Source organism: Natator depressus, chromosome 8 (genome assembly GCF_965152275.1).
Source record: "Natator depressus isolate rNatDep1 chromosome 8, rNatDep2.hap1, whole genome shotgun sequence".
In the NCBI taxonomy this organism is placed as follows: domain Eukaryota; kingdom Metazoa; phylum Chordata; order Testudines; family Cheloniidae; genus Natator; species Natator depressus.
Window position 1 is genome coordinate 103,768,767 of NC_134241.1, and position 23,850 is coordinate 103,792,616.

Here is a 23,850-nt window from a genome sequence, read left to right on the forward strand (position 1 = left end):
TGCTTAGCAGCTAATAATAGGAGATGTTTGCAAAGTAATTTGCCTCTTCCTTAGCCAATGGGAACCGGAGCGCATTCCCATCACCCCCCCCCCCCCCTTCATGATCTGGAAGGGAGGCTGCGGCTCGCTCCAAATGTTGGTGGGACAGGATCTGAGGCGCACGGGGGAGAGTTGACGATCGGCTGCTGCCGCCGCGCTTGTGGGGGGCTTTTCCCCGCGCTTGTGGGGGGCTTTTCCCCGCGCTTGTGGGGGGCTGCGTGTGGCTCCGCTCTGGGTCTCCCCGCACGCCGGGGCGCTTCAAGACGCCGCGGTAGCGCGCAGCCCTGCCGGAGGGCGCACGGGGCCCGCTCGCATGGCCCCGGGGCTGGCCACATAATGTTGGCAGGGGCCCCCCGGAGCAGAGCGGAGCCCTCGGATGCTGCCCGCTGCCCCCTGGATTACCGCCCTCGCCGTTCCGCCGTCCCCGCCCGTCCTCGCTCGACCCCCGCTGGAGCCGGACCATGGCCTCGGAGCCCCGCTTTGGAGAGCGCGCCCCGAGCTCAGCTCCGCCGGGCCGGGGAGCCGGCTGCGCCCACGCCGCCGCGGCGCTGAAGGGGATCTCCAAGGTGAGGGGGCTGCAGAGACCGTCCCACGGAGCCCCCGGGGACACGGCAACGGGGCGGCCGCGGCCAAGGGTGGGGACCTAAAATCTCTCCCGCCCTGGTCCCGGGCAGCTTGGGGAGGGAGCCGCTTGGAGAGGTGCGTGCGCCCTGGCGGTGCCGCGGCCGGTTCCGGGAGCTCGGTTTCCCGGCCCCCCTTTCCTTGCCGGGTTGGCGCGGCGCCCGGCCGGTGCCCCCGGGATCCGGGGGTGAGTTTGCTGGAGGGGTGCCGGGGAGTTGCCCCAGGCCCATCTGGGGCGAAGTTCGCCCCTTGGTCGCATCCCCCTGGGGCCTCCCGGCGCCCCCCCGAACGTGTGACACACTGCGGCCAGCAGGTCTTCCCCAACCCTTGCTGCGCGGAGCCGGAGGGGGGCGCTTCTGGGGGAGCCCGCGGAACCTCGCACCCCCGTCACTGACCCGAGCCAGTGGCCGGGGGAGGAAGGGTCAGGGCTGGATGGAGCTGACCTGGGGGGAAGCAGGGAGGGGAGCGGTGCGTGGGGACGCGGGGAGCCTGGGGGGTACAGGAGGGGGGCGCAGGGAGCCGGCTGGGTGGGGGACGGGGGGAGCCTGGGGGGTGCAGGAGGCGGGGACTCAAGGAGCCGGTCCGGCAGGGTGGGGGACGCGGGGAACCTGGGGGGTGCAGGGGGGGAGGCAGGGAGCCGGCCCGGCAGGGTGGGGGACGCGGGGACCCTAGGGGGCAGGGGGGGGCGCAGGGAGCCGGCCCGGCAGGGTGGGGGACGCGGGGAGCCTAGGGGGCAGTGGGGGGGAGGCAGGGAGCCGGCCTGGCAGGGTGGGGGACGCGGGGCGCCTGGGGGGGCACTGAGGGGGGGTGCAGGGAGCCGGCCCGGCAGGGTGCGGGACGCGGGGACCCTGGGGGACAGTGGGGGGGGCGCAGGGAGCCGGCCCGGCAGCGTGCGGGACCCGGGGAGCCTGGGGGGTGCAGGGGGGGAGGCAGGGAGCCGGCCTGGCAGGGTGCGGGACGCGGGGAGCCTGGGGGGCAGTGAGGGGGGGCGCAGGGAGCCGGCCCGGCAGGGTGCGGGACCTGGGGGGTTCAGGGGGGGCCGCAGGGAGCCGGCCCGGCTGGGTGGGGGACGCGGGGAGCCTGGGGGGCACGGAGGGGGGGTGCAGGGAGCCGGCCCGGCAGCGTGGGGGACGCGGGGACCCTGGGGGACAGTGGGGGGGCGCAGGGAGCCGGCCCGGCAGGGTGCCGGACGCGGGGAGCCTGGGGGCAGTGGGGGGAGGGCGCAAGGAGCCGGCTGGGGGAAGCTCGTCCCGCAGGGCAGAGGCAGCGGCGGGGGATGCTGAGCGCAGGGGGCGCCCTGCCCCCCAGGACACCCCCGGGGGGAGGGGAGGCAGGCCCCTGGGGCTGCGAGGAAAGGGGATCCTCGGGGTCCCTCCCGCGGCGCTGCCCCTTGGCCCAGGCAGAGCTGGGGTGGGGGGTGATGCGAGCACCTGTCAGGCCCCCCCGGGCGGCCCCACGGGGCGGGGGCCAGCCGGGGCGGGCCGCGGGTAACGCTGCCCCTCTCCCGCAGGGCGAGGCCGGGGGCCCCAGGGCCCCGCTGTGGCTGCGCGCCCGGCTCCAGGCGCTGCTCTTCGCGCTGGGCTGCCGCATCCAGCGGCACTGCGGCAAGGTGCTGCTCGCCGGGCTGCTGCTCTTCGGCGCGCTGGCCCTGGGGCTCCGGGCCGCCGCCATCGAGACCGACCTGGAGCAGCTGTGGGTGGAAGGTAAGAGCCGGGGGCCGCTCACACCGGGGGGCAGCAGCCTGGGGCTGTCTGGGCGCTGTGGGGCGGGAGGACGCTGGAGGGGCGGGGCAGTCTGGGCGCTGTGGGGCGGGAGGGCGCTGGGGGGGTGGGCTGTCTGGGTACAGTAGGGCGGGATGGCGCTGGGGGGGCAGGCTCTCTGGGCGCTGGGGGGCAGAGGGGCAGGGCAGTCTGGGCGCTGTGGGGGGGGATAACTCAGTGGTTTGAGCATTGGCCTGCTAAACCCAAGGTTGTGAGTTCAATCCTTGAGGGGGCCATTTAGGGATCTGGGGCAAAAATTGGGGATTGGTCTTGCTTTGAGCAGGGGGTTGGACTAGATGACCTCCTGAGGTCCCTGCCAACCCTGATAGTCTATGAGGGTGGGGCTGGGGGGGCAGGGTGGGGTGAGAGGGTGCAGTGGGGTGGGAGGGTGCTGGGGGAGCTGGGGGGGTGAGAGGGCGCAGTGGGGTGGGAGGGTGCTGGGGGGGCAGGGCTGTCTGGGCGCAGTGGGGCGGGAGGGCGCTGGGGGGGCGGGGCTGTCTGGGCGCTATAGTGGGGATCTCCGTGCCCCGTGGGTGTAGGAGGAAATCCTGGCTGGTGTAGGCAGGGAATGTATGATCCTGGGCTGCTGAACCAGAATCCAGCCGGGCTCGGCTCTGAGCCGCTCCGGGAGCGTTACTGACGGGATCCTACACGCGCCCTCCCAAGGGGTGGGTGGCCACCTGGTACATACCAACACGTATGTGAACGTGCATGACCCACCCTCTGCTTCACTTCGGTCTCAGCTTTGACACCTTGGCTGTGGCATAAGAGAAATGCATAAAGCCGGAGCCCAACGCTGCATGTGCGTCAGCCTATGAACCCGTGCAAACATATATGTCCAGACATGATCGTACACGCGTACCCCGGTGTGAACACTGGTAGAGCAATGCACGGCCCCGATGGAAATGTTTGCTGCCTTGAATCCTCTGGCATTCCCAGAGCAGCTCCCGGCGCTCGGATGACAGTTGGGCAGGCGGGAGAGGTGACCGATGAAGTTGTGCATCCCCCAAGGTTTCGGTAGCTTTGGGGCACCCTTGGGTGCGCATATAAACGGGAGTGCTTTCCTGGGGTGGGGGGTGCATGGGCGTGCATGCCAGGGTGGGTGCGCTGGGTTCTGTGAGGGGTCCGGATCGCGGTCGATGCGCGTCCGGGTGTCCGTGGAGGCGCGTGTAATTAAATTCGTTCCCTCCACGAATGAGCCGCCCTCTTCCGAGATTGCATTATTGATCTGAAAATCGGGAAGATGCTGCTGGAGGAGAGAATGAAACCTCTGACAGTGCTGTCAGTTAGGGGCTGGCTCGGGGCCTGTGTGCCTGCCCCCCGGGGGAAGAGGGAGCAGGGAATCCAGTGAGAACACAAACAGCTGAGAGCAAGGGGCAGAGGAGAGCAAAGTCTCATTTCCTAGTGGAAACATCTGATAAAAATGATTCCTTTGTTATGAATAAGTCCAGCCTGGATTTCGGCACTCTTCCCGCGGCTGCCGGGCGCTCCGAGTTTCCCTTCTCCTGCTCCGGGAGGACTTTCCCTTTTTCGGGGTCTCTGGCCTCTCTTCTCGCAGCCCCTCTCCGAGGCCACATCGGGTGGGACCTTCACACCCTCCGGTGGTGTCAGCCATCTTTGAGCTCCAGCGCTCCCCACCCCCCGGCTTCATGTGTGGTCCTCAGCTACTCCTGGATTTTGTTCAACAATAGAAGCCACTTTACTTTAAAAGAGCCCCCCCCACCCCGCCGTGAGTGCCAGTAAAATTTACACACCTGTTTCACACAGCGAAGAGGGGTGTCTGCGCGGCTGTTAAGACAAGGAGGCGAGGTCGTATCTCCTCCCCCCGCCCTTCCTCTGCATTACACAGATCTGTGGCAAAAACAATAGATCCATCCCAAACTGCAGCTGTTCAGCATTTAAAGACGGGAAAACCCCCCCCGCCTTTATCCGCCTGCAAAGCGAGGCCGTACCCCGTGGGGTTTCCTTCGCTTGGGTTCGGCAGCTTTCGGGACTGGTGTCTGTTGAATGGGGCAAGGCCCCAGGAGCTCAGATGGGTTCCTGGGGGGGATGAGAGCTGGCCTGCGAGTCTCCAAGGGGGGTGGGTGGGAGGGAAGAGTGGGGCATGGGGAGTAGAGATGCGTGGGGAGGGGTGCTTTGAATCAAGGTGTGCTGACATGGTTAGCTGTCCTGCTGGAAGCTCATGCTGCTCCATGTGAGATCTCAGCGCACGGGGGGAGTTTTAGGTGACATAGAAGCCCAGGATTGTGGTTGTTCTGAGATTCTCTGTGTGCCATAGGATGTCCCAGGGGCTGGCCTGGCTCCTGCTCACCCAAGAGGCCGCTTTGTGCTGCCTGGATGTTGTTTCGCGCGCTGAGCAATGGCGGTGGCTTTGCGGGCGCTTCGGGCGTGCAATGGGCAGTGTGGGTGAGAGGAACGGTCGTGGATTGAGGAGACAGGGTCCAATTCTGACTCACCTGCTGGGCTTTGGGCAGCTCCAGCAGCCCCTCTGTGCCTCAGTTTCCCCACCTGTGAAATGCAGATGATAACCTTCACCGGCTTGGTAGCACACTGCGAGGAGGTGTCAAGTGGCATCTGCCCAGTGCTTTGAATGGGCAGATGGTAGTGCCAAGCACTGCCACTAACTGGGTGATATTTGCCGACGCTGTGTGAACCTTCTGGCTGTGAGATGATCACCCGGCGGAGACGAGCTTGTGCGGTCAGATCTGTGCTCCCGAGATTTTGAACTCCTCTGGGCAGTGGCTCAGCATGATCTTCTGGCCAGTGCTGAGCATGCAGGTGCTCAGTGATGGGTAGATGGGGGGCCTCCGTGCAAAGGGGGGCCCAGTGTTGTGTCCTGCCCGTGGGCCGTACAGGGTGTCAGGGCTGTTGGAGAATCCGGAGCAGGCCGAGCGGCTGCAGTGTCCCCTGGCTCAGGGCTGGGCCGTGTGTCGGACCCGAGGGAAGGCTCTGGTGGCAGAGGTCCTGGAGGGCCCCTTGACGTTGCCGGGCGGGGTGTTTGCATGGGCATGGCAGGTGCTTGGGCATGGATCTGGCTCTGTTCTGGTTCGGCAGGATCAAACTGGCCCGTTTACCGACGTCGCTCATCAGAACCTCCCTGCCACCCCACCGACTTCACCGGGGACAGGATTGGGCCCTGGGTGCAGATGAAGGCCGCAGTAACTTTTCCAGTGCTAACGTGGGATGTGGGTCAGACTCTTGCTAGCCCCCACAGCCTGCACGTAGCCGCCCTGCGCTTGACCAGAGCTGCTCCTCTCTGCCTCCCGCCCTGTACAGCAGCCCCTTGGCAGTCCGTGCCTGGCTCGCCCCCGGCGGTGGCTGGAGGATTGGGCCCTTGGCTAGCGGGTTTTGGGAGGCCGGAATTCATGTCCTACTGGAAGCCCCCAGTGCAGGGAAATCTGCTCTGCAGGGTTTTCTGGCTTTGGTGCCCTTTCTGCTGCCAGGGAGCCAGGCAGGGGTGTGTGGGATGGAGACCCAGGAGCCAGGGCATTCCAGGAGAGGAGTTTGCCAGACTCTGCTGCTGTCCCTCCTCTCTAGGGGTCATGGATGGGCCCCCAGAGGAGGAGGCCAGGGCGAGATGCTTGCGTAGGACTGTGCCCAGGTCAGGAACCAGGGCAGAGAAGGGGTGACTGGGCCCAGCCCCGCCATTTACGTCCTATGACTGTGTTTAACAGCTGCCCCCGGGATCCCTTTGCCATCACACCTCCAAGCAGCCAAGCTCTGTGCCCCGGTCAGTGCCTGGGCAGGTCACTCTGCCCACGGGCATTGCCGTGTGCCGCTCCCTAAGGGCAGCATGTGCCGATAGCTTTCGCTCCTGGTTCCCAGCAGGGCAATGACACAGCCCTTCCCACAGGGACTCTGGCCACGTCTAGCTCTTCCGTCAGCCGGTCCTACCCCCATGCCCTAGGGTTTCCCATCAGTCTGCTGAGCTAGGGCTGACCTCTTCATCAAGTGGGCATGGGGGCTAGATCTGTGGCAGGGGCTTGGCCCAGCTCCCGCCTCTCGGGCTACATGTGCTGTTGAGCAGGATGGAGAGGGTCACACCGAGGAGTGGGGCCGGCGTGGGTGGCAGCGAGGGGTCTCACTGTCCTGGGAAGGGCTGGGTTTGATTTTCCGGTACAAGACAGCTCAGGACAGCTGCTGCTTGTATCTCTGTGGGGCAAATGATAAATCATCTGCAGAGGAAAGGCCGGAGCAGATTAGTCCGGGTCCAAGACAGGGGTGGAGCTGGGTCAGCTGAAGTCCCTGATCTTTTCTGTCGCTGGTCAGAACCGGGGGCCTTTGCGCTCGGCCTATGAGTAGAGCTGCAGTTCCCTGTGGATCCGGGTCACTGGTGACAGAGGGGCTGGGATTGGATGTTGGCCAGGGCATGGGGATGCCAAGGGTCCGTCTCCAAAGCAGCCGCCAGCACAGTGGGTACTGAGCAGACCTAGAGCAGTTTCAGTAGAGAGACTGAGGACAGAATAGGCCAGGGTGGCTTAAGTCCCCCTCTCTCCCTCAAGTCCCGCGGGCCAGGGGCACTATATGGGAAGCTTACAGTGGCCTGTGGAGAAGCCAAGGGCTCGCGGGTCCTGTCAGTGGGTACCTTGCACCAGCACTTGGCTCCCTGACAATGCAGCTAGCTACCCGCTGCCCTGCACGCAGGAGAGCATTGCCCAGAGCACGCCTATGGCAGGCAGAGGGGAGAGGCAGAGGGGAGCCACGGACCACAGCAGCAACTGATCAAGCCCCCAGCCTGGGAAGGGGCTCCACGCCCCAGGATGTGTTACTGGCTGCTGTGGCCTTGGGCTTCTCCAGAAGGTGACGGCAGGGATGGGCCCATGGGGGAAGGAAGCAGGCAGGCCCCAGCATACAGCACCGACCCTGCCGCACATCCAGCTGCTGTGTGGAGCCTGCCCCAGGCTGGGACTGGTGCAGAGAAGAGCTGTGAGGATGATCAGAGAACTGAGAGCCTGGCCACTGAGCGGAGCCTAGGGGAGCTGAGAGGGGACTTGAGCTTTGCTCTCTCGCAACATGCCCGGGGTAAACACCAGCTAGGGAGGGGACGAGCTCGTTAAGCTGAAGGGCAGTGCTGGCCCAGGAACAAATGGGTACAAACCAGCCAGGGGCCAATTCTGGCTGGGAATTAGAAGAAAGTTTCTCCCTGTCGGAAGGCCCAGGTTCTGGAACAGCCTCTGGACAGGAGTTGTGGGGGGCAAACCAACATAATGAGTTTGAAGAGAGGGCAGGATACATACGAGCATGACTCTCTGGTGGGACCGCTTGTGATGGTGGGGGCCCGGCTCAGCAGCCCTGGGGCTCACTTCCAGTTTGTGGCTTATGTTCCCAACACTCATGCTTCAGGGTTTCAGATCCCCACTGGCAAGGGTCAGGAAGGGATTTCCCCTCCCCCAATGCATTCTGGGATTTTTGTCTGCTTCCTCAGAGCTGTCCCTGGCTGGAGATGGGACATGGGGCTGGGTGGGTCAGGGTTCTGAGGTGGCAGCGAGCACTCTCTCCCACAGGTTCATGCCATATGTGAGGTCAGGAAGAAATTTCCCCCTGGTCAGATTGGCAGGGACCTTGGGATTTTTTTGCCTTCCTCTGCAGCGTGTGGGTGTGGGTCACTTGCCAGGTTATCTGGGTGTCTCTCACCTAATCATTTTCCTACACTGGGGGGGCCTCGGGTACTGGGGCGCTCCCTCTCCCCCCCCCACGCCCATTCTCTGCCTGTGGCAAGTGACCGTCTAGTCTCCTGAGGGCTGTAACCCTGTGGTTGCTGCGGTGACGGTGGCCTGAGATGTCCAGGAGGTCACATGCGATGGCCTGGGGTCCCTTCTGCCCATAAGCTCTCTGCCCTCGTTCTGCTGCCCCTGCCCGATTCCTGAGCTACCGTCAGACTTGCAAGGGTGCCCGCCGTCAGCCGCTTCCTCCCCGGGGCGGGCCGGCCTGTGCGGGGCCTGCTCCGTTCCCAGGGCGGAGCCTGTCCTGAGAGCTCGTCTCCTGTGCCAGGCCGGCGGGATCGGGACCATTGAAGAGGGAGGGACCGGGGCAGGGTGTCGGCTGCCGCTGGAAGCAGGAGGGGTGGCCCATGGAGAGGGGCTGAGAGATGGAAACCAGCCCAGGCCCGGGCCATACAGGCTGTGCCCATGCTGGAGAAGGGGTTATTGACCGGCCTGATCCAACGGGGGCGATGGGAAAAGAGACGGCGGCGCCCGTAAATTGGGATCGCCTGTGGAAATGTTCAATTAGGTGCCTTTAAAGCGATTAGCTTCTTGAAGGCTTTGAACACACACACACCCCCCCCCCCCCCCGGCTGAGTGTTGAGTTACCTCCGGCCACCTGGCAGCTGTTCCTGGCCGTCTGAGTGTGTTTGCAGGGCCAGGGGGCTGGGCTGGGGCTGATTTATGGGGCCGAGGGCTGGGTCAGGGGAAAGCTGCGTTAGCCTCTAACTGGAGCAGCCACCTGGCGTGCGGGAATCTCCCCTGCTCCCTGTCCCCGGTGGAAGGACTGTGGAAAGCGAGGGGCTCGCTGCCCCCCAAGCCCCCTGGTATGTGGGACCAGGGGGGCAGGCGAATCAGCCTGGGGAGGGCAGGGCGGGACTTAGGGAAAGGAAGAGAGAGCAGGCTGGGGAGGGAGGCAGCTGTGGGGGGAGGGCAGAGGAAAGTTGGGGAGTAGCCGTGGGTAGCAGATGCTGGAGGGAAGCTGTCTGGCAGGTGCTCAGCGGCCCTCACCGAGATCCCACCTGCAGGTCCCCCCCCCCCCCCGAGCTCCTGGGCAGCAGCGCCCCCTGGAGGCTGATGTGCGTGCTGGCCCCATCGCACCGAGGACTGGTACCATCTGCCCCGCTCAGCGGCTAGGCTGTTGGACCCTGAGTGCCAGGCCCGGCCCTGGCTGGCGCTGGTGGCCTGTTGACCGGCCTGCTGTGGCAGGAGTCGCTGGCCTCTCTGTAGCGCCTGGTTTTGGGCAGAGCCAGCCTGGCCCACGGGGCTGTCTGCTTGGGAGACGTCCGCACCGCGCCGGCATGCACTGAGCTGGCAGGAGGGGGGATGAGCCCCTAGGCACGTTCAGCTTGCTGGGGGGGCGGGGCTGGGCGACGGGGCCCGGGGGATCCGGCTGGAGCTGACCTGCCATCTCCAAACAGTGCCACTTGAAAGAGGAAAACCAATGGACAGACGAAGCCACTTGTCAAAGGGCCAGCGTGGGGGGACTGGGGAGGCGTTTCGGGGGCCTGCGCGCATTCCGGGAGCTGCGCCCTGGCCTCTGCTCCCAGCTGGGCCAGGGGCGAGGAAATCCAGTGGGAGAGGAGCGGTGGCGTCTGCAGAGCGGAGGCTGGGGGTGAAAGGTTCCTGGGTGGGCACCGGGAGTGCTGGGTGGTCTCCTGGCGAATGGCAGGCTCCAGAGAGGCGCTGGGGGTGCTAGCGGCCGAGCCAGGAGCCGGCCTGCGGGAGGAGGGGTGTAGGCGCTGCGAGAAATCAGCCGGGCTGCTGGAATCCAGGCCCACCGGAGCCAGCTGGCAAGCAGTGTGTGCGTGGGGGGGAGGGGAGCGTCTGTGGATGCTGCGGCTCGCTAGCCTGGGGAGGGGGAGCAGCGCTGGGGGGGGGGGGGGGCTACAGACCATCAGGGCTGTCGCTGGACGGTGCGGGGAGCGGAGGTCACGGGAAACCAAGCCGGGGCAGTCGCATCGGATCCCCTGGCAGCCGCTTCCTGGCTGCGGTCGGAGGAGTCGGGCGGGGGCGGCAGAGCTAGTGGGGAGACTGTGTGCAGGCCCCGTTTCCCAGAGGGGCGTGGGGAGCCCAAGCTGGGGCGCGGTGCGGCCGCGGGGGCCGCTCTGTCGGGAAGCGCTGTGCAGCTGCCCTGTGAACCTCTCGCCCGCGGAGATGGCTCAAGTTGGGCGCCCCCCAAAATCCTGCGGCCATTTAGAGCTGGCGAGGGGACGTCTGACTGACTGGAGCCTGTGCTTGGTAGGGTCCCACTGCCTTGGCGTGTCTGCTCCCCCTGCCGTGGGCTGCCCCATGCAGAGGGGACTGGCAGGGGCGCCCACCTCTGCCTGGCATCCCAAGATCACTTTTACTCCGGACTTTTTTGTGGATGCCACTTTGCTGCTGCCCTCGGCCAGGGCATTGCCCTGGTTCCTTTGCGTCACGGTGTCGTAGCTCAGCTGACTCGGCCTCCTTCCCCCCGCCCTGCTCTTTTTTGGGGGGGAGGGGGCGACCCATAGGCTAGCCCAGACCCTTGCGGACAGACCTCGTTCTCCGCACCAGCAAAAGAGGGAGCCGGGTTTGCATTCAGGCAGCGAGCGGAAGACCCTCGCCTCGCCCGCCCCCCAGCACGCCCGCAGCCTGCTCCACTCGCTGATATATCGGCCTTGTTTGCTCCCTCCGCGGTGCCGTTTGCTCCGAAGCATCTTCTCCCTGCAGCCGGGGCTGGCTGTGAAAGGCGCTTTCTTGTCTGAAGCCAGCTCAAAGTTGGAGCCCGGCTCAGTGTGCCAAAGCTGCGTGGGGGCAGAAATCGCTTCTTTTTCTTATGGTGGGGGGAAGTATCTTCCTGGCTCTCTTCCCTGCGACCCCTCCCGAGTGACCCGTTGATCACTTGTGATGGACGGAAAATTTGCTGATTTGTTGTTTAAAGGCCCAGCAAGAATTTTGTGGACAGCAGCGTTTTAGTGTCTGGTGTTTTCTACTGGGGGGGTGGGGGGGCAGCAGGGAGCGGGGCCGAGAAGAGTTTTATTCTCTGCTTCCTCCTCGGGCCTGGAAAAGTGGTCTGAGTTCAAACCCTTCATTTCGTGCCTGAATGAAGGCAGCAAAGTGGAAAAATTCCCCCATTCAGCGGGGGATGAATGTATGTGTCAGCCCCGCATTAGGGCACATTCGCAAGCAGTGGAGTGCCTAATGCAGCCATTTCTCACAGCGCCCGACAGAGGAGATGATTAGCATAATTAGTCCAGGCAGCCCTATACATATGGAAATAGCCAGGGCCTAAATGCCAACACCAGTGGAAATTTATGTCAGTGCTGACAGGAGTCTTAGCAGTGAATGGTTCCCAACCGACTCTCCCCCCCCCCATATTTTGGGGGGTCGTGCTGCCCCTCATCCCTGGCCGTGGCTCTGGGAGCTCCTTCAGGAGAGGTCTTTTCCCTCCCCCGCCACCACCCCCAGAAGCCAGCCCTTGGGATTTCGAGTCATAAAGATATTTGTTTGGCTCTGATCGACACAGGCCGGGCCAGGGGCCCGGCTTCTCCGCTGGCTTGGGAAGCTGGTCGCCCTTTGCCTTGTCTGGTTGGAAAGGCGGCTGGAGAACCTGCTTTTGCGGGGCCGGGGTTGTTAGAGAAGGGTCTGTGGGGGGCACAAACCGCAGAATTTATCCCCCAGCCTGGGGTCTTCTCCGCCTGTCGGGGGGACCCCCAACTGCTGGCGGCGAGACTCCCTGTTGGGGCGGTCTGAGGGGAGGCACTGGAAGGGGGCTGCGAGCCACTCATCCTCCCGTGCCCACCCGGGCACCCAACTGGCTGTATTTCCTCCCCCCCCCAGGCACGGGGGCTGTGGGGCAGAGGGGGGCCCCCGCAGCCGTGTTGTGACAGGCGAGGCTGGTGGCCACAGGCGGGCCAGGTAAAAATGGCTCTTTTAGCCTGCCCTCGGAGCGACTTCCTCCGAAGCAGCACGGCTCCTTTCACCCGCTCCCTAATCCCGCTAATCCGCCCCACAACACTTTGAAGGTGGCCCCCGGCCTGCGTGCATCGCAGCCCTCGGGGCCGTGGCTAGCGAGCTGAGTCAGAGCGTGCAGGCGCGTGTGTGTGTGAGTGCCGTGGCTGGGGGGAGGCCACGTCTCTCGTTCGCCCCCCTGCCCTTGCGTCAGCTTTCATAGCTGAGCCCCAAAGGGAATTGGGGCCTGTCCCGGGGCAGGGAAGGGCTGGGCTGCTCCATCACTGCCGTGGGGCTGCTCCTGGCTGCAGGAGTGGGGCACGATACACTGGGCGTTCCCTGGGGTTGGCGGTGCCATGCCAGAGGCCCTGGCAGGGGCAGGGTTGCGTGCACTCAGGAGGAGATGGTCATATTTAACTCGGCCAGGCTGTTAAACCTTGTGCATGGCACCGCGTGGCCTCCTGCCCACCAACGGGCATGGGAAATACCCCAGAGACCGGTGCATGCACACACGAGGGCCGTTTCTGAGTGGGGGCCTTACTGGGTGTATTACAGTAGCACCTACTGGTCCCCGCTGAGATCAGGGCCCTGTTGTGCTAGGGTCAGACAGACCCTGCCGACAAGGAGCTCCCAGGCTACACAGAGAAAGGCAGGATTATTAGCCCCATTGCACTGATGGGAAACTGAGGCACAGCGCACGTGCTCCCGCATCCTGGGACTTGCCCAGAGTTGCAGAGTGGGGAATTGAACTCAGGTTGCTGGAGCCCCAGCCCAGCATGTTGCCCCCCACCCTTTCTTGGGGGGTCATGATGTCACGGTGTGTCATTGTGAGGGGCTGGACATGGGCGGTGGGTATCGTAGGCGGGGGGAGGCTGTGCCGCCCCAAACAGCCAGGTGTGGCCCCACCCATGCTCCGCCCCCAGAGCCCCCTTCCTGCTTCCCGCTCTGTGGCTCCCCCTGTGTGCTGGCCCCAGCTTGGGCCGTTCCCCCACCCTCCCGGTGCTCTGGGGCTGAGGGCGCTAGCCTGGGGCAGGGGCCAGCGGCCGTGGTGGTGGGGCTCTGGGCTCTGGTGGGGGGGGTGTATGTGGAAGGGGCAGGATGGGGGGCTTTACTTGCCACCCGTGGTGCTGGAGGCCCAAAGGCGTGATATCATGTGTGACACAGTGTGATGTCGCGGTTCTTATAGAATAGAAGGACGGGAGGGGATCTCGAGAGATCATCCCCTGCACTCATGGCAGGACTAAGGATTATCAAGGCCAGTGGTAATCAATTATTTCTTGGCCCAGGTACAGTCAAGGTCCAGACTCCAGAGATGATAATACAGAAATGACGACAATAATGATGACAGTAAATAAAGATTGTGTGGTCTGTTCAAAAGCATCTGGCAGACTGGATTTGGTCCACAATCCACCTGTTGCCTACCCCTGATCTAGACCGTCCCTGGCAGGTGTTTGTCTAATCTGCTCTTACAAATCTCACTTACAATGATGGAGATTCTACAACCTCCCTGGGCAATTTATTTCAGTGCTTCCCCACCCTGACAGGAAGTTTTTCCTGATGTCCAACCTACACCGCCCTGGCTGCTATTTAAGCCCATGGCTTCTTGTCCTGTCCTCAGAGGTTAAGAAGAACAATTTACCTCCCTCCTCCTTGTAACAACCTTTTATGTACTTGTAAACTGGTATCCTGTCCCCTCTCAGTCTTCTCTTCTCTTCTCTACATTAAACAAACCCAATGTTTCCAATCTTCCCTCAGAGGTCATGTTTTCTAGACCTTTAATCATTTTTGTTGCTCTTCTCTGGACTTTCTCCGATTTGTCCACATCTTTCCTGAAATGTGGCACCCAGAACTGAACACAATACTCCAGCTGAGGCCTAATCAGCGTGGAGTAGAGCGGAAGAATTACTTACTTACTTACAACACTCCTGCCAATACAGCCCAGAATGATGTTTGCTTTTTTGCAACAGTGTCGCACCGTTGATTCATATTTAGCTTGTGGTCCACTCTGACCCACAGATCTCTTTCCACAGTACAGTCCTTCCTAGGCAGTCATTTCCCAGTTTGTATGTGTGCAACTGATTGTTCCTTCCCAAGTGGAGAACTTTGCATTTGTCCTTATTGAATTTCGTCCTGTTCACTTCAGACCATTTCTCCAGTTTGTCCAGATCATTTTGAATGTTAATCCTGTCCTCCAGAGCACTTGCAGCCCCCCCAGCTTGGTATCGTCCACAAACGGTATACGTGTACTCTCTATGCCATTGCTCAGCATGCTACATCGTTATCTGAATCGTTCAGCAGGTGAGCCGGTGAGTGAGCGGAGAAAGGCTCCGGTCCCACTTGGTGTGATGCTGTGTGACGGTGTCTGACGTCGGGGGCCTGGCCTGTGTGTGACGCCGTCGTGTGTTACGCAGGGCGTGGGGGGAGGGGAGGGCTGTATGTGACACCATTGTGGTTACGCGGGGGGCCCGGGCTGTGTGCGACACTGTTGTGTGTTACGCGGGGGGCCCAGCCTTCGTGTGATGCTGTTGTGTGTTATGGTGGGGGGAGGGCGGTGTGATGCCAGTGTGTGTTATGCAGGGAGAGCGGAGGGCGGGCTGTGTGTGTCACTGTTGTGTGTTATGCGGGGGTCTGGGCTGTGTGTGATGCTGTTGTGTGTTACCTGGGGGGGCTTTGGGTGTCTCCTGTCTGTCCTGGCCCAGGAGCCCCGCAGCACTTTGTACCCACGCTATGCCCCCACATTGGTGCCACTTGGCTCCCCGCGGGTACGAGAGCAGGGCAGCCCCATTGGAACAGGCCTGACCCTAATGTTTGAGGCCCCAATGGGGGGAGCCGTGAAATCAGTGGGTGCCAGTAGCTGCTACCAGAGGGCTCGTCACAGGGAGAGGAGAGGAGATTCCAGGAGCCCAGATACCAGGGCGATGGGCTCAGCTTAAGATCTCCTGCGATCGCGAGGCTGAGCAGTACAGTGGGTGGGAGGCCAAGCAGGACTGATCATGCCTCCGAGCCCATGGCAGGTTGTAGGGTGGTATTAGAGAGTGTGCCCCATAACTGGAGGCACCCAGGTGCCAGCATGGCCCCCACGCTTCATAGTGGTGTCCAGCCCAGTGGGCCAGCTCCATGACCGGGGGCTGGGGAAGCCCCAGTGTCCAGAGGCCCCAGGTTGCCGTCTGTCTGTGTTCCTGGCCCTGGCTTTCTTCATCTGCCTGGCAGCCCCCTGGCTGTGAGGAGAGAGCTGGCTTCACACGGGGCCTCTTGTCTGGGTGAGCGAGCCATTTCCCGCTGTGTGTGTCTGGAACAGCCCTGGGATTTCTGCCCTTTGTCCCAGGATCTCCAAGCACTTTGCAGACAGTATGGCACACGGCCTCCCACCCCGCAGGATCCTTAGTCCCATTGCTGCCAGTGGGGAAACCGAGGCACAGGGGCTAGAACCCAGGTGTCCTTACACTCTGTCCCGCCTGCTCCAGGTGCTCCTCCTCACTGTCCTGCCAGGCCCGGGGGTGGAATTGCAGTCGTCATTCCTGGGCAGCTCAGCCTCTAGGTTTCTAAGCAGGGTGACCAGATTTTATAGGGACAGTCTCAATATTCGGGGCTTTTTGTGTAGGGAGCAGTTTGGGCGCCCCTGCCCTGGAAGCCCCGTTGGGTACTCTGAGCCTCTGGGAGGTGAGGTGGGGGGCAGCCTACTGGGAGACCGGGGTTCACAGGCCCATCAGCTCGTGACGCCCCTGGATTGGCCAGGCAGGTCAATGCTGCGGTTGGGGGAGAAGGGGGTTTGTGACGGGTAGGCGGGTTTCCTGGGAGCTCTGCTTGTGTGGCGGCCGTCAGAGCAGGAGAATCTCGGGGAGAGGGGCAGGCGCCGGGGTCCAGTCTTCGCCTGCCCTGCCTCCTGGCCGAGGCTCTTGGGTGGCTCGTGTGATGAGTTGGGGGGGCTCAGCTGGGCTCCCAATAGGCCCAGAAGCCGCCGTTGCCCGTGGTTCTTGCTGCCCCCTTGTTGGCAGCCTCAGCAGGGAGGCCCAGGGCTCGGTGGGCCCCAGGTTGAGCTCCTGGCTCTGACCCAGAGCTGGTTCCTGTGGGGCACATGGGAGGGGGCGCTGCCTGCCCGCAGCGAGATAGGCCGCCGGCCGGGGTGTGTGTGTGAGACTTCAGGACCCACGGGGCTGCAGGTGTGAGTGCCGGGGAGGGGGCAGGCAGCATGACGCAGTGGGCAAGGAGCTGAGGGGTATTAGTGGTGACAGGCCCCACTGGCGGGAGCGGCTCTCCCTGCCCGGTTAGGTTGCATCTGGCTGTGCCGTGTCCCTGGTGGCGTACAGAGCGGTGCTCCTGGGCTCCGAATGCAATTCCACACTGCCCGGCTCCAGCCCCTGGCCTCCAGCCGACCACTTGCCCTCTCCCAGCTGGGCTGTGAACGCCCTCTCGGGCGGGCTGGCTGGCTGCTGGGTGCCCACACGGTGCGCTCTGCTCCGCAGCTTTGGGGCATGGCTCAGGGCATCCTGGGCGGCTCAGCGGCAGGTCGGGGCTGAGTCGTGGCCTGAATTCAGCTCCTGGAGGCTGAGTGTAGGGGCGTTGGCTGGTCGCGGTGACCCCCTCCCCCGCCATGAAGAGGGGAACCCTAGCCTCTCCTGTTGCAGCAGCTGCAGCTGCAGCGTGGGGGGTGCTGCCCTGCAGAAACTGGGGTGGCCTCGGGTCCCCTTTCCTGTCCCATCCCAGGTGGCAGAGGCCTGGGTCTGAACCCAGACATGGCAGATGCAGACAGTGGAGCTGTGTGTAGGGCTCCGGCAGCCATGGGGACGTGGGGGGCTGGGGAGATCTCTGAGGGCAGGTTGCAGCCCAGTCTGCTCAGGGAAAAGGGGGAGGCCCCCTGGCTCCTTGGTGCGGGGGTGGGAGGGGACGATGGGGCAGTGGGCCCGAGGGACGGGATGTGGCCCATAGGCCTCTCCTTGGTGCCCGTTCACCCGTCCGCTTAGCTTCATGCTGGTGCGTCCCCTGGACCGTGGGAGCCCCACGCTGAGAGGTGCCGGGGGAGCCTGTGGTGACACCCCAGCCACCAGGAAATACCCACCCGCTGGGCCGCATTGCTGGGCTGCGTGCCGGGGGGGGGGGGGGGGGGCGATGCCTCGGCCAGCAGGGCGCCAAGGAAGCGACTGGGCCGTGCTGTTTCAGAGACAGGCAGCGCCCACGGCAGGGCCTGCTGCAGGGGGCCTGGTCCATCCTCTGTGCAAGGCAGGGCAGGAGCTGTTCCTTTGGGCACGTTCAGCGTCAGACAGGCCCCGCGGGGGACACTGCCGGGGGCAGCACTGTGCACCCCAGCTCGGAGCAGGCCTGGATGATGGCCGGTGGGCGCCATGCTGTTGCTATAGCAACCAAAGGCGAGCGACCCTCAAGAGTCTCGCGTGGACCGGGCTGGCGCGGCATCAGCCCCGCCTCTCTGCCCATCGGTGGGCACCTGGCTCGGAGCCCCAGCGCCGTCGGAGTGGCCCTACCTCCGGCAGCTGGCCTGGGCCCTCTGTTGCCGTCTCTCCTGCTCCCTGCAGGGGGAAGCTGGGGGGGCAGCTTGGTCCAGTGGGTAGAGCATGGCACTGGATGCCTGGGTTCCCTGGCTCTGCCTGCTGGAGGAGCTCGGCCCAGCACCTTCCCCATCCACCCTGGGCCCGGCATTGAGGCTGTGGTGGGGCAGGGCCTGTCTCTTGGAGGGGTGCAGCCCCTGGCACAACGGGCCCCCGAGCTCGGCTGGACCCTCCAGCCACTGCTGGCGTGCGAGTTGTAATGAGAATCCCATTGGTTTTGTGGCAGAGAAAATGTCCTGAAGAGATTTTGCTCGGGGGAGGGGCGCAGGGCGGGTAGTGCCAGGCCGAGCCATGGGCAGAGGGGCAATAACTCCCCAGGCCTGGCATGCTCAGTGGGGCTTCCCGGGCAGCCTCCCAGCCGGGGGTGGCCTGGTTGGGTGGGAGGAGATGCCTGGCGCTGTCATTGAGCTGAGGACTCTGTAATTATGAGGATCGTTCGGCTGCATGGGTGGCTACTGGGGAGACGCTGCCCTGCTCCTTCTGGGGCCTGGCCAGGAGCGGGCGGCGGTGCTGTCCCAGGTGGTGCTGCTGGGAACCAGGGGAAGAGCTGCCCGGGGGAGCTGGTACCACCCCGGGGAGCAGGGCACCCTTAGCTTGAATGTCTCTGAAAGCACCCCCTCCTGGCTGCTTTCCCCGGTGCATGTGGCTCCGTGGTGGGCTACGTTCAGGGCACCAGAGCAGGGTGCAGCCTGTCTGCTCCTGCCCCCGTGCTGGGGACGCTCCGCCCTCGCCTGGCAGCTGCCCATGGAGTGCGCGGCCGCGAGGGCTCCCGGGTCTCTTCCCGCTGCGCTGGGTGCGGCTGCCCCGGCCCAGGAAGGATGGCCGTACTGCCCAGAGCAGCCCGGGAGCATGAGCTGCACCCGGGCTGGGCTGGCCCGGCTCTGAACTCGCCCCGACTGGCACTGCCCCTGCTGGCAGGCCTAGATGCCAGCTCCCACCGAGCTGCCCTGGGAGGGAATAGGGCCCCCCCGTGTGCTGTGTTTGGAGGCCGATTGGCACCAGAACTGGCACGGCCCTGTTGGTCCTGGGGGATCCGTCCCCTGCTGGCAGGGCCAGGCCAGGCCGTGCTCTGCAGTGACATGAGGGGTCTCTGGTTTTAACCCAGCCCCGGGCCTGGTGCGTGGCGAGGCCCAGCTTAGAGTGCAGGGCCATGGGGAGCCGGGCTTGTTCGGGGGCATGCCGGGGGGCTCAGGCACTGCCCCGAGGCTCCCAAGCCCAGGGGCCCTGGCACTCTGTGTGCAGATCCCCTCCGTGCCTGGACGCTGAAGCACAAGAGGGAGAGGGAGGGTCCGGCACCCCAAGCCCTCAGGGCTCAGGGGAGATTGGGACCCGGCTGCTCCCGCTGCAGGGCTGTGGGGGGGGCTCCAAAGCCCCACTCAGAGGCAAAGGCATTAATAAGCCCAAGGGGGGGTGGGGGGCTGGAACCAGAGGGGCCCTGTGCATGAGAAAGCCAAGTGCTCCATTTGTTAATTGGAGGAAAGGAAAATTTTCATAGCGCTCCTCATTAACATGCTCATTGTTGCTATCTTGCTGGCTGGCAGAGCCCCCTCCCCCCCACGCAGCCCCTTGCCCCTGGGACGACAGCGGCCAGCCGCGGCTGACACGGTGGCACTCCCTCAGCTCAGATCTGGGGGGCCGGGGTGGGCGCGTGCCCCCCTGTGCCAGCGCTGGGGCCTGGCCCGGCCAGCCAGTGACCCTCCCGTTGGAAGTGCGCTTGGCAGGCCTGGGCTTCGGCCTTGTCTTTTCATCTCGCTCCCTGGTTAATTAGGGGGTTGGAATTTGAGGCTTCCTCAGTCGCCTTTGAAGCTCTCCCGTGGCTCGGAGCGCCCTGTTCCAAATTAACACTAATTACTAGGGACGCCCCCCCCAGCACTTACAGATGTGCAGTTATTCCTGCAGTGGCAATTGTTGGTAACGACAGACACACCATGGAAATCCCCAGCAGCTGGATGGCCGGGACCTTGGGGGGCAGGCTCGCTGTGGGGTCCGTGGGGCATGCACGGCAGGAGGGGCTAGACAATAGGCCTGCGAGCTCGCTAGCTTGTGCTGTCTGTCCATCCTCCTAACCCCTCCCCCCAAGCATCCCATCTCTCTCTCCATGCTGGGTTTCTCCTGGGTGGCTCAGTTGAGGCCAGAGCAGCTCAGTGCACCTCCCGCCTGACCTCCCAAACAGCTGGCAATGGTTTGGATGCCTCCTCCGACACCCACGCAGCACCCCCTGCGTCTCACTGTCCCATTTCACAGGCACAATGGCTCTCCCCCGCCCCAGGCCGCCTTCCCTGGCAAGGCATCCTTCACAACCGGCATCCAACTGTCCCCAGCTGTTCCCCCGGCCCTTCAGGGAGGGTGGGACGGAAAATAAAAGCATGAAAGAAATAAGTCATTAAAGGCGAAGATTCTGTTGCTTATTTGTGGTCTCGCTCTCGCTGCGCCGGGCCTCCCATGCGCTGGCCGGCAGCCAGAGCTGGCAGCATGCCGCAGTGAGCCGGCGGCGGGAGGGACGGAGAGTGGTCCCAATCCTGCTCCCTTGGCCGGGCGCTGGGGCCCACGGAGTTCCTTCCCTCCCAGCCCCATGGCCGCTGTAACCCAGGCTGCTCCCTGCTGGGATCTGTGCTTTAGGACTGGTCCATCCGGTGTCTCCAGGCGCTGAGCGGCTGCAGCCTGAAGAAAGACTGACTGTAAACCGGGGTCCAGCAGCCAGCCATGTGGGGGGCTGGTGCCAGCTGGGTCACTGCCTGGCTGAGCGACAGTGGCAAGTCACCCCCTCCCTGGCGCTGCTTCCCCTCAGTGTGTCCTGTCGGGTTAGATTGTGAGCTCTTCTGGGCAGGGGCATGGGCAGCACCTGGCACAGCGGGGCACCAGGCTGCAGAGGGGCTGTAGGTGCCACTGTAATAAACAGAATGAGAGAAGGAAACCTGAGCAGGCCCAGCCCTTCGTGTGGTGCCCTGTCCTGGGCCGTTCCGTGGGGTGTCCCTGGCCTGTTCCCTGCTGGGCCTGTTCCACGGGGTGCCCCGTGCTGCACGGCGTCCCGTCCCCGGCCTGTTCCACGGGGTGCCCCGTGCTGCATGGTGTTCTGTCCCAGTCCCTTTCCATGGGGTGCCCTGGGCCTGTTCTGTGGGGTGCCCCATCCCATCTTGGGCCTGTTCCATGGGGTGTCCTTGTGACGAAGTGGGACTGTTCTTAATGTTTCCTCTGAATAGTGTGGGGGGTGCCTCAGTTTCCTCTATGCAGTTCTTAAGTGTCTAGGGGGTGGGGTAAGGGTGTATGATCGTTGCAGAGTCCTAGAGGGCAGGTGTGTGCAGGGGTCTGGACACAGAGAATGGCAGGCACCCTGTTTCCTGGCCACTGATGGCCTGGGCCCTTCCCCCCTGCAAGGTGAGAGCTAAAGGGTTGGAGAACAAAGGAATCCAGTGACTTCCTGGCCCGGGAAAGGGACAAAGCCCAGAGGAGGGGGGACTGGAGGGAGTTTCAGTTTGGGGCTGGCTGGGGACATGGAGTGAAGTGCAGATGTGGTTGTCTGGCTCACTGCCCCCCAAAATGGACCCAGCTGAGGGGTCCCGTTCTCTGCACCTGCAAGCTCTGTGTTAGACCATGTTCCTGTCGTCTAATAAACCTTCTGTTTTACCTGCTGGCTGAGAGTCACGTCTGCCTGCGGAGTTGGGGGGCAGGATCCTCTGAGGGGCGTCCCCTCCCGTCCTGGGCCTGCCCTTGCTATGGTCCGTCTCAGGTGGACGGGAATGTGAGGGCCCATGGCTGATTGGGGGAAGAGTGATAGCACCCGCTTCTTTCTCCGTTCCTCACAGCACCCCTGCAACCTGCCGCCACCCCGGGGAGGGGGAGAGTTGGTGCTGGACAGAGCGGGAGCCCTGGCCAAGGTCCCGTGGCAGAGCTGGGAACGCAGCCTAGGGCTCCTGTCACCTTGTGCTCCTGCCTTGGGGAAGGGCTGCAGGATCGGGTGCTTCGGTCCTGCAGAGTCACACCCGGACGGCACCCCTAACGCCACATTGACACGCACCTGCAGCGTCGTCCTCCCCCCCACTCCCCCAGGTGCCCCGTTCTGCATGGTGTCCCATCCTGGGCCTGTTTCGTGGGGTGCCTTGGGCCTGTTCTGTGGGGTGCCCCATCCCACCCTGGGCCTGTTCCATGGGGTGTCCTGCCCCTGCCTGGTGCTGGTGCCAGCTGCTTTAGAGGAAGGGGCAAGTGTCAGGTTTGCCAACCCTGCATTTTATTTCCAGAAAACAACCCACTGCCCCCGCCGTTGCCCTTTCTCCGGAAATGATTGGCCTGGCCCCGGCTGAGACGGGAAAGGCAGCTAGAGCCTAGAGACGTCGAGCTGCGGTGCCAGCCGGGGAACGGAAATCTCAGGGCTTCTCAAGTGAAAACGGAGGCGACCAGACCCCCCAGGCTACGGGGAGGCCTGTCAGGAAAGACCCAGGATGGTCTAGAAGCGCAGCCGGGTGGAGAAACGGGTCCGGTCACTGGCAGCCGGCGAGACGGGGGTGCTTAGCGGGAGTGATCGGCCACCTTTGGGTGGTGACGGGAGGGGGGCCGAGGGGCTGGGGCTGCCTGAATGTAGGAGCCACTGGACGGCGGGCCCAGCCGGCGCCTGCTGAGGTAGTGCTGGACACATCTGCTTTCCTGGTTTCCACTGTGTTGAATTCACAGGGTTGTTCTCAGGGCGGGGCTGGTCAGGACGGCAGACGGGCGAGTGAGGAGCCTGCCCCACGGCGGGGTGCGTCGCCGGCGCGCCAGGGGCTGCAGGGCGTCAAGGGACAGCGCACTGCTCCTCTGACGGGAGATGGGAACGTGATGGCGACTGGCCGCTCAGCAGCGCGGTGGACTGGCCGGGGGCTCCCGAGGGAAAGGGCCGGAAATGGGTCCCTCGCGGTCAGACACGCCAGAGAACAAGGGTGGAAGGGGGGCGGCAAAGACCAGCTTGACAAGAAAGGTGCAGCCGCCTTGTGTGTGCGATCAAAGGAGCGGGCTGCAGAAATGAGTCCCCTGGAGAGAGGCTCTCGGCCCCGCTGCTGGGTGGGGCGGGAGCAGAGGCAAACCAAAAGGAAGGACCGAAACCTCTCCAGTGTCTGTCAGACGGGGGCCACGCGAGGAGCGCTCTGGGATGGCTACAGGGGTGCAGGCAGGAGCGCTGGGGGAGCCTGCGTCTGGGGAGGAACCAGCGCGGGCTGTGTGGGAGGGGCTGAAGACGTGTCCGTCCCCGGCTGCGGCCGCAGGGCTGATGTTGACGTGGGCCCGGACCAGTGTTTCCTCTGACTTTTTACGTCCATGTGCGGAATGAATTTTGTTCTGTGCCCCAATCTGGAGGTGATGTGTGACACGACCCTGTGTGACACATCACGTTCATACTGGTGCACGTAACAAAATTCATGGGGTGGGGCCGAGGGGTTCGGAGTGCGGAAGGGGGCTCATTTCTGGGGCAGAGGGTTGGGGTGCAGGGGTGGTGAGGGCTCTGGCTGGGGGTGCAGACTCTGGGGTGGGGCCAGGGATGCAGGGCTCGGGGAGCCGGAGGGGGCTCAGGGCTGGGCCAGAGGGTTGAGGTGTAGGGGGATGCAGGCTCTGGAGTGGGGCCAGGGATGAGGGGTTTGGGGTGCAGGCTGCCCTGGGGCTGCGGTGGGGAGAGAGGACTCCCCCCAGCCCTCTCACCGCAGCAGCTCCGGGACGGAGGAGAGGCTCTGGCGTGGCTGGGCCAGGGGGAGGGACTCCTCTCCCTCAGCCACCGCCAGTCCGGGGAAGGTCGGCGCTGGGGCCGGCGGGGAGAGGCAGCTCTCCCCGCTGTGGCAGGTCCATGCTGCGGGAGAGGCATCTCTTCCCGCCGCAGCCCTGAGCCGCTGCATGGGGCTGAGTCGGCAGCTGGGCGGCCATACAGCTGAGAGGGAACTTAGGGGACAGCGAATGGGAAATGAAGGCAAGGCCTGAGCAGTCCTGGGCTGCCACCCAAGCCTCTGTCCGCCTCGCTGCAGAGCAAGGGCTGCCTGATGCCATCCTGAAACACAGGCTGGAAGCTCAGAAACTCTTCCCCAGGCGCCCCGAGGCTCGGAGCTGGCAAAGGAGGTGAGGGTGCCAGGGTCCCAGCCACCCGCTGGGGTGGGCTGTGTTGCTCTGTTTTGCATCCAGCCGCCGACAATGGATTGAAATTTGTAACGAGCCGAGGGAGATTCGGGACAAACCCACGGCGCGCCCCTTCCCCGCACCGAGGGATTGGCCCAGCCGAGGCAGATTCCTGACATCATG

At 64.0% G+C, this 23,850-nt stretch overlaps 1 protein-coding gene across 1 annotated transcript in view; it reads left to right on the forward strand.

Annotated features, from left to right (window-relative positions):
* Positions 1 to 500: 500 nt before the first annotated feature.
* Positions 501 to 23,850, forward strand: part of PTCH2 (patched 2) — a 47,851-nt gene continuing 24,501 nt past the window's right edge. The window contains exons 1-2 of the mRNA XM_074962366.1: positions 501 to 605; positions 2,171 to 2,363. Of these exons, the coding sequence (XP_074818467.1) occupies positions 501 to 605; positions 2,171 to 2,363 (298 nt within the window). The remainder of the gene's footprint in view (positions 606 to 2,170; positions 2,364 to 23,850) is intronic.